We start from the raw sequence: 9,650 nt of genomic DNA, 5'->3' as shown, positions 1-9,650 counted from the left end.
AAAGTGGCGCCAGCGGCACTTCCCTGGGGGCTATAGGACTTAAGTCCTAACTTTATACACTTCTAGCCTTTGTAAGCCCTCAAAAGTTAATATTTACACCTATTCAATTCTTCTACATTCCACTAACATAACTTTCTTCAAATAAAGCCTGTCCATTCCTTAATTTATTCTTGGGTACAATTTCCAAAAAGTATTAACAAAATCTTTCCTTCATTTGTATTCAATTGATTATTCCTGGTATAAGGCAAAACTATTAATTTCTGCATTATCTTATAATTTGTCACACTTTTATATGTATTTTTTTTTTTATTATTGATTCCAGAGATGGATAGAAACATCAATGACGAGAATCACTGACTGGTTGCCTCCTGCATGCCCCCCATTGGGAATTGAGCCTGCAACCCAGGCATGTGCCCTTGGCCCGAACCGAACCTGGGACCCTCCAGTCCCCAGGCCAACAACCTATCCACTGAGCCAAACCGGCTAAGGCTAATTGGTCACATTTCTGAGCTCATTACTATTTCAGAGGGTCAGCCTTTGCCAGTCTGTGTTCTATTCTGTCTGAATTGTTCATGTTCCATGAAAACATCTTTCTTTTAAAATATATTTTTGATTTCAGAGAGGAATGGAGAGAGAAACCTGAAAGATGAGAATCATTGATTAGCTGCCTCCTGCACGCCCCCTACTGGGGATTGATCCCAAAACCTGGGCATGTGCCCTTGACCTGAATCAAACCCAGAACCCTTCAGTCAGCAGGACGCTCTATCCCTGAGCCACAGCAGCCAGGGCATGGAAACCATCGTGTGTGTTTTTTGTTTGTTTGTTTTTAAAATATATTTTATTGGTATTCTTACAGAGAGGAAGGGAGAAGGATAGAGAGTTAGAAACATCGATGAGAGAGAAACATTGACCAGCTGCCTCCTGCACACCTCCTACTGGGGATGTGCCTGCAACCAAGGCACATGCCCTTGACCGGAATTGAACCTGGGACCTTTCAATCCGCAGGCCAGTGCTCTATCCACTGAGCCAAACCGGTTAGGGCTGGAAACCATCTTTTAACAGAAAGCTGGAAGGTAGTCCCTGCCCAGATCAGGACTGAGATGTAACTGGCCGCTGCATCGTTACGGGCAGCACCTCTAAGATGGAACATCACCCCCCATGCAGTTTCCTTCTTGGGCTGTATTCACAACCTCTCAGTTTCTACATCCTGCCAGCCACAAGCAATCAACATACATTCATATTTGTGTTTTATGTGTGTTTTTAAGAAAAAGGCATAGATAATGTGCATCCATGTATCTTTACATATGTAAAATACATACGGTTAAAAGATATTTCAAGAAACGCACATATATCTTAGAGATTTTTTCATCCAGTACACAGATTTGGCTCATCCTTTGTAACAGTTGTGCAAAGCAGTATAATGAAAACAACTACATGTGGTGCTGAATATCTGTATAGTTTTCCCCTGTATAGTCTTTTTTTGCCCCCCTGTATAGTCTTTTACCTTGACTCTTTATTTGCTTAATCAAAGTTACCCCAAAAATGGGCTCTTGGATCATTTTTCCTCCTCCATTTCGGATTCAGTTATTCCTGCTTTGATCTGATTTATCCTCTTTCCTTAGATCTTTTGGAGGTGTACCCCCGCCAAATGTTTGCTATGCTTAGTTCATTTGTTTCTCTTCATATTCAATCAATAGATAAGGAATTACCCTGGGGATTACATGTGGATACCCAGGAGAGTGGTGCCAGGTAAAAGGATCAAGATTGCATGGGCCTTAGAGAACAAAACAGGTATGAGGAAGGTGACAGAGGACATAGTGTTTTCAAATAAAGATTGCACAGTATGTGACCGCACTCTTCCAGGCTGGGTTCCTATCTTCAAAGACGTGCGCTCTCAGAGTTCTTCATAGCACCATTTCATCTCAAGATTTCCTTCATCATCCTTTACACACTCTCATCGCAAAGCCTTGCCTTGTCTTCAAAGCCTCCTCTCTTTAAGACGCCCTCGTGCAGCACTTACTCACTCAAGTTTCCTGAGTCAGAGATTCAGTGACTGTCTTAGCAACTGGGGACACATCACAAATTGAAATAAGGATGCCTGTCCTCACCCATGTTACTTAATATTTGTTGCAGGTGTTCAGGTCAGATAACAGGACAAGCTGGGAAAGCAGGACCTGTTTCATTTGTATACTTTTATCATCTGTTTTATGCCATTTGCCTCCTGTATGACTTATTTGGTGTAAAAACAGAATGAGACATTTCATTCTTCTTCAATATGGTTGGTTCAATCCAGTGTAAGGCTGTTTGTTTGCTTGCTGTCAGGTAAGGTGAGACCAAGGCTGTGGCTTTCGCCTGCACAGGTTGCACTGAGAGTGACCTCTCATATGAGTCCTCTGTTGCGGGACACGATGAGGACTCCTACTGAAGGTCTTGCCGTGGATTCTGTGATCCCTGAAGCCTTCCTAACACTGGCCACATCCTCAGGCACATTCCTGTATGGCTTGTGAGGCTGAACGCGAGAGCTGCTCCTCGGGCCTTTCCCACAGCAATCACATCCCCATGGTTTCAGATTTCTCAGATGTAATTACTTGATGTTAGAACTTTTTCCATATGACTAGATTTTTGGGGGGTCCAGTATGAATTCTCTCAAAACTGACTGAATCAGACCAGAAGCCTTTCCTGCTATGGCCATATTCCTCAGATTACGTCTGTTTGAGTCATCATGTTGAAAAATCATGAAGAGGTCTAACTCCGTTCAGTCTCTGCATGGTAGTCTCCCATGTGTAGAGAAGGATTTCCTTCTCTTCCAACAAAATTCTCATGTTTTTTTTCCTACTAATGTTAGTACTCCTTTGAGAGTTGCCACATTCATATTTGTAGGGCTCATCTTCTGCTTAATTTCTTGACAAATCAAAAAAAGTTAAATGTCCTGCAAGCTGTCCTACCTAATCATGACCTTCAAAACAGTGTGTTCACTCCATTGCTTTCCTAAGGGTTAAATCTAGATTATGCATCAAGTTTTCTACGCGAACCACACATATGGCAAAACCTTCTTTAAAGAACATTGTGTGATGGTTGAAGATCTGAGTGCCATCAAATATTTTTCCACATATGCCCTACCCAGTTTTGATCAGTGAATAGAGCATTGGCCTGCAGACCAAAGGGTCCTGGGTTAGATTCCAGTCAAGGGCATGTACCTTGGTTGCAGGCTTCTCCCTGGTGAGGACCCTGGTCAGGGCTCTTTCAGGAGGCAACCAATAGATATGTGTCTCACACATCAATGTTTCTCTCTGTCTTTTCCTCTCTTTTTCACTTTCCCTAAAAAATCAATGGAAAAATATCTTTGGGTGAGGATTAACAACAACAAAATATTTCTCCACATTCCTTATCTTCACAACATCTTTTCAAATCAGCACCTATATGAAAATGAATGCCCTCTGTCTCAAGTGTTTACCATTTCCTTCTACTTCCACCAATGCCCATGCTGCCATTGTTGCAATCATGGGGAGCCAGAGGGGCATGTGAGCTGAGCTGTGTCAGAAAGGCCTGGTTTCCACTCATTTCCCCTCCTCTGCATGAGCTGTAGCACAGCTATAGCAGTGTTGGGAGAAAGTGACCACTGCAAGAGATGGCTGTCTCCTCTAACAGTAAAGCATGCCATTCCAAACACCAATGATTCCCATGTTTTTAATACATTTCCCGGGCCTCCTGAGGTTCAGAAAGGTGCACTTACAAACTTCTAAGTCCCCTCTCATTCATAACTCATTAACAGAATGGGTCAAGACATGGGACAATTCCAAACCCTTGAATCTAGGTGAAAGTTACTAGGGAGTTCTTTGTACTCTTCATGTAACTCTTTTGTTTAAAAAATTATTATTTATAAGTGGCCTTGACAGGAATCAAACGCGGGACACTTTGGTCCACACACTGACACTCTATCCAGTGAGCCAAACCAGCTAGGGCAAAAAAATTATTTCAACATAATAAGAAAAACAAAACCTCTATTTCTACCCTTCAAAAACCTATGCCTTAACCAGACTTCCCCGTGTCACTGCACAATGCCAAAAGTTCTTCATTATTGTATTTTAAGAATGAGATACAAAAAGAACTTATATGGTAAATACACCTGCAGCAAAGACTAGTCACAGGAAGTTCCTGGAAGCCTTTGCCTGTGGGGATTGCCGGCAGGTTCCTCACTTGCCCCCTTGGTCAGTCACTCGCCCAGCCCACTGCGTCCACCTCTGAATGGGGAGAAGCCCATGCCAGCCGCACGACTGCTCTCTCAGGCTAAGTACCATCACCTCTTCCCCAGATGCTACCTCGGCCACGGCCTCCAGCTGCCTACCACCGTTCTTTCTTCACAAGCCCCCAGAGTGAGCTGTGAAAAGCCACATACACCTCATTGAAAATCAAACCACCTGCACAGCAGGCCCTGTGCACCGGCTGAACTTCAGCTGCATGTCAATACGTGACAGTTACCTGCCCCCTGCCCCCAATTGGGTGACATATTGTTCCCCGAATATGGGGCACTGCTACAGTGTTTTGGACAGGTTCAAGTCTTGGACTGAGGAGAGGGCACAGTCCTCTCATTGCCACGTGCAAGTCCCAGCTTGGAGGGCAAAGCCTTCCCAGCACAATTAGCCAACAGCTATAGCTGTAAGCTTGAACCTGTGGTCCGAACACGTGGCCCCACGTGTCTGAGGGATAGAGTTCAGGTGCATGCAGTTGAGTAGGGTTGAAACCAACGAGAATGTTGTAAACATCTTGATCACGCCCCTATTTTGCCTCATGGCATCTGCTATAAAATAAAGACACGGCTTGTGGGCGCTGTCTCTCTCCATCAGAGACGGCAGCGTCCCACCGAGACCCAGCTTTTGTTTTCATGTCTGTCTTTTGTAAGCCTTTCATCGCCCCCACTCAGGTTCACCCTTGGCTGTGCTGGCACGGCACACCGGAATATGCCAAGCTCCAATCTGTCACCCCAAACTCTGTCTCCATGCCTGGAAGCTCTCTTCACCATCACTCTTAACAGTCTGCAGAATCCCACCTACCCACCCCACCCCTGGAATCAGCTTAAATCTCACCCCACAGTGTCCACGACCACCTCCTGTGGAGTAATCCCCACGCTCCCTTTACACCAGGCCCTTTCCCTCAGGACGCACCACTATTTATGTGAGCACGGTCCCATCTGTGCTACCTGTCTGCAGAAGCTATAAAATACCAGACCACAAAGTCGAAGACGGCACCACCAGAGTGATTAGTGCCCTGCACAGGACACAGGAGGGCTTCCACGGTGCCGGGAGGTGAAGGGACTCTGACATCAGAGGAGCCAGGCACCGTCCCTCAGGGACACACACAGACAGGACCTGATGGCAGAGGAGCCAGGCGCTGTCCCCTGATGCCTGGCCAGGGCGAGTGTCCTGCCGAGCCTCCTACACATGGTCTCTGCGCTGGCACAAGCCCTGATCTCATCCTCCCTGGCAGCTGGAGTCAGGAAATCCCCAGGTCAGGCTGAAGTGCACTCAGGAAGGTCTGGCCCCTCAGGACCAAATCAATGGGGGAAAAATATCCTCAGGTGAGGACTGAAAACAATCAATCAAAAAACCTAGTTCATGATAAACAGGGTGTTTCCAATAAGTGGAAGAACCTAGACTGAAAATGGGCACTGAAAGAACACATGCCCAACATGAAGAAATGCCAGGCAAGTAAAACAGCTAAGAAAAAACCCAAAGAAACTAGGAAACAAAAATACTTGTACAACCTACCTATGTATGATATAGAGCCTAGAACAGGAATAAAAATAAATTCTAAAACTTATTTTTTTTTTACTCCTCACCAGACAATATTTTTTCCATTGATTTTTTAGAGAGAGTGTAAGGGAGGGGGACAGAGAGAAACATCGGTGGGGGATCAAACTTGCAGCCCAGACAGGTGGCCTGGACCTGGAATTGAACCTGCAGCCCTTTGGGTCATGGCCAACACTCTAGCCCAGGGGTGGGCAAACTTTTTGACTCGAGGGCCACAATGGGTTCTTAAACTGGACCGGAGGCGGAACAAAAGCATGGATGGAGTGTTTGTGTGAACTAATATAAATTCAAAGTAAACATCATTACATAAAAGGGTACGGTCTTTTTTTTTTTTTTTTTTTTTTAGTTTTATTCATTTCAAACGGGCCGGATCCAGCCCGTGGCCCGTAGTTTGCCCACGGCTGCTCTAGCCACTGAGCGCACCAGCCAGGGCTTAAAGAATTTTACACAGCAATTTGTTGCTACCACTTTCAGCTTACATCTTGGTTGATTCTCAAGTTCCATTTCTATAAATCCTACCTACAAGAAAAACCAACTTGAATGTGCCAAAAAATAAAATGTATACAAGGAATTTTTCCCCAACAACTTGAATGTCCATCAAGCGAAAAATTAAATATGAACTATACTGCATCTTTTAAAATGAAGCAGACCGGTGTTAACAACCCAAAATATAAACATATACAAATGTCCCTCGACTTAGGGATGAGTTATGTCCCAATAAACCCATCCTAAGTTGAAAATATCCTAACTTGAAAATGCAGTTAACCCAGCCTACCTTAAACACACTCAGAACACTTCCATTACCCCACAGCGGGGCAAAATCATCTAACATGGGTGGGGAACGTCTGGCCCACATGCCTTATCATTTAGTCTGGCCCTGTCAATTCATTAGGGGTGAGTTCATCAAATGTTTGACCAAATATGGCAGGCTAGTTTTTAAGTGGATAATTTTGTATGGCCTGAGAATGATGTTATAAATATCTAAATGGTCCCTGGCAGAAAAAAGGTTCCCCACTCCTGATCTAACACAAAGCCTGCTTGATAATAGTGTTGAACATCTTAAATTGTTAAATACTATACTGAAACCACGACCATAAAGTTAAGAACTTATTTCAAACTATAGTTGAGTAGGGGACAGAATTCATATACATATATGTAAACATAAAGAAAAGGCTGGTGTTGTTCAGTGATTGGAGCAGCGGTCGCCAACTGGTGGTCAGTGGATTAGAGTGTCTTGAGGGTTCGATTCCTTGTCAAGGGCACCCACCTGGGTTGCAGTTCACTCCCCACCCCTGGATAGGGCGTATGTGGGAGGCAACCAGTTAATGTCTCCCTCCCTCCCTCTCTCTGAAAAGCAATGGAAAGAATATCCTCAGGTGAGGATTAATAATTTTTTAAAAAGCCTGGCCAGGGATACACACCAGTTAGTGGTGGTTACAGGAGGGGAGAGTAGTCGACAATGAGTGGAGCCAACCGACCACCAGCACCAGGTTCACGTTCAACCAAGCAGCACACCCTGACCCTGAGGCCCAAGGAAAAGGCAGCGTGTCTGCAGACACTCACCCCAGCACCCCACCCGGTTCCCTGTCCAGTCAGCCCATTCCCTGCCAGGACTCCGCGTGCCTGGCTCTCACCTGAAAAGGTGTCTTGAGGAACTCCTCTCTCCACCGACCAGAGCTCTTCCTCCTCCTCTAACCGAGACACCACCTCTGGCTTGGAAAGCTGATATTCTGCCCAAGGGAAGAGAGACAGGACTTGGGGTCGGCGTTCGGAAGAAAATGCTTTCCTGCTGTGGCACCTGGTCTCCTAGAATGTGACTTCGGTCTAGGGCAGTGATGGTGAACTATGACATGCCTGTCAGAGGTGACACGCAAACTCATTTTTTTGGTTGATTTTTCTTTGTTAAATGGCATTTAAATATATAAAATAAATATCAAAAATATAAGTCTTTGTTTTGCTATGGTTGCAAATATCAAAAAATTTCTATATGTGACACGGCACCAGAGTTAAGTTAGGGTTTTTCAAAATGCTGACACGCCGAGCTCAAAAGGTTCGCCATCACTGGTCTACGGCAGTGATGATAACCCGCCCACCGACTATCCGCTGCTGCTTGCTTTCTGGGACTCCCTTGCTGGTAAAGCTGGCAGTGGACCCAGTTCTGGCCAGCAAGTCATCAAGGGAAGCGTGTCAGAGGGGCCATAGGGCGTTTTCTCTTTTGCTAAATACAACAGCTGTGAAAACACCACCAACCGGGGCTGCCCATCCCTTCGTCCTGCTTTTGAACAGGAAAGTGATGCTTGGAGTCATGATGAGTTACCCAGTTACGGACCTAAGAGTGGAAACGTTCACCCTAACCCCGGAGATGGAAGGGGTCAGGGTCTGGAATGCCACCCCTGACCTGCTGGACGCGGACACCATGCCCTCTGGAATTCAAGGCCTCTGAGGGGTGGGCTCGGTGACGCTTGCTTCCGATGTCACAGGTGAAGATGCCCTTTACCCAGGGGTACAAAATAAAGCCCTCTCCCTCCATCTCCGGGCCTCGACTCTTGCACTCTGACCCCTGCAGCCTGCACCCAAGCAGACACACACAGGTCAGCGGCACCACAACCGAGCAGCAAAGCGCATGTCTTTCTCAACGCGGAGGCCGGGCTTACCCACGGAGGCCAGGTTCCTGTAGTTCTCCAGCACCACTTGTCTGTACAGAGACTTCTGCTCAGGGTCCAGCAGTTCCCACTCTTCCGGGTCAAAACCCAGGCTCACATCTTCAAAAGCCACCAGTCCCTAAAAGCCACAGGTTTCTGTTCAGCTGGGGCGTATCACCTTCCCGAGTGACAGGACGATGTGGGGGGGGCTGAGGACGGGCAGGCACAGGCTACCAGAGGACCGGAGAGGGTGCCCGGGGTCTCATCGGGTGTTCCTGCGTTCGCCTGACTCTGAGCAATCCCAAGCTGGGCTTCACTCAGGCCATGCAGCTGAAGAGGGTTCTTGATGTTCTTAAAGCCCGGTGGTTCTCAACCTTGGCTGCACATTAGAATCGTATTGGGAATCTTTTTAAAATCCTGATTTCTGGGCCTCATCCTCCAGAAATTCTGTTTCTTTGTTACGGGGTAAGACCACAACATTAGGAACAAAGAAACAGAATTTCCGGAGGATGAGGCCCAGAAATCAGGATTTTAAAAAGATTCCCAAGTGATTCCAATGTGCAGCCAAGGTTGAGAACCACTGTTAAAGCCTCCCCATTCCTTATGAATCTAGGCCCTAGATTCTAGGGTTTCCAACACTGGTGTCAGGGTGTCTGTCTCCTCCTAGGGGAGTCCCTGTGCTGAATCCTGGCACCCCAGCCTTCATCCCCCACCCCCTGCCCGCACTGCTTCTACTTCCTTCAACTGCCAAGGAGCCACCTTTCCTAGTGGCCGAGCTCATGTCACCTCTAGCTTTGCTGCTAGCATGGCTGTTGAAATCTAAAAACGAGTGTGATTGGCCTGGCGTGTGTGGCTCAGTGGTCAGGGTTGGATTCCTGGTGGGGACACGCTCTGGGGTTTTCAGGCTTGATCCCCAGTGAGGGGTGTCAGGAAGCAGCCGATCCATGATTCTCACTCATCACTGATGTTTCCATCTCTTCCCCTCTCCCTCCCTCTCTGAAATCAATACAAATATTTTTAAGAAAATAAAAATTAAATATGAAAAATATAAATAGGAGTGTGGCTAGCCTGGCCGGTGTGGCTCAGTGGTTGTGCATTGTCCCAGGAACCAAGTGGTCAGGGTTCAATTCCTGGGGGTTGCGGCCCGATCCCCAGCAGGGGGCGTGCAAGAGGCAGCCCACCCCTGGTTCTCTCTTATCAC

General features: G+C 46.5%; 1 protein-coding gene across 2 annotated transcripts in view; it reads right to left on the bottom strand.

Moving 5' to 3' along the window:
- Nucleotides 1–9,650, bottom strand: part of ZNF274 (zinc finger protein 274) — a 20,681-nt gene that overhangs the window by 10,004 nt on the left and 1,027 nt on the right. Inside the window, exons 1-3 of one of the 2 annotated variants that reach the window (XM_015560802.1) lie at nt 8,462–8,547; nt 8,137–8,298; nt 7,442–7,537 (exon numbers count right to left, since the gene is read on the bottom strand). In XM_015560802.1, the coding sequence (XP_015416288.1) occupies nt 7,442–7,537; nt 8,137–8,225 (185 nt within the window). In that variant the 5' untranslated portion in view covers nt 8,226–8,298; nt 8,462–8,547. Of the gene's footprint in view, nt 1–7,441; nt 7,538–8,136; nt 8,299–8,461; nt 8,589–9,650 lie in introns of those variants that run through there. The other variant, XM_015560801.1, reaches the window with a different exon arrangement.

This window comes from Myotis davidii, unplaced genomic scaffold (genome assembly GCF_000327345.1).
Source record: "Myotis davidii unplaced genomic scaffold, ASM32734v1 scaffold936, whole genome shotgun sequence".
Taxonomy (NCBI): Eukaryota; Metazoa; Chordata; class Mammalia; order Chiroptera; family Vespertilionidae; genus Myotis; species Myotis davidii.
Note: the sequence above shows the minus strand (reverse complement) of the source record. Positions and strands in the feature narration are given on the sequence as shown.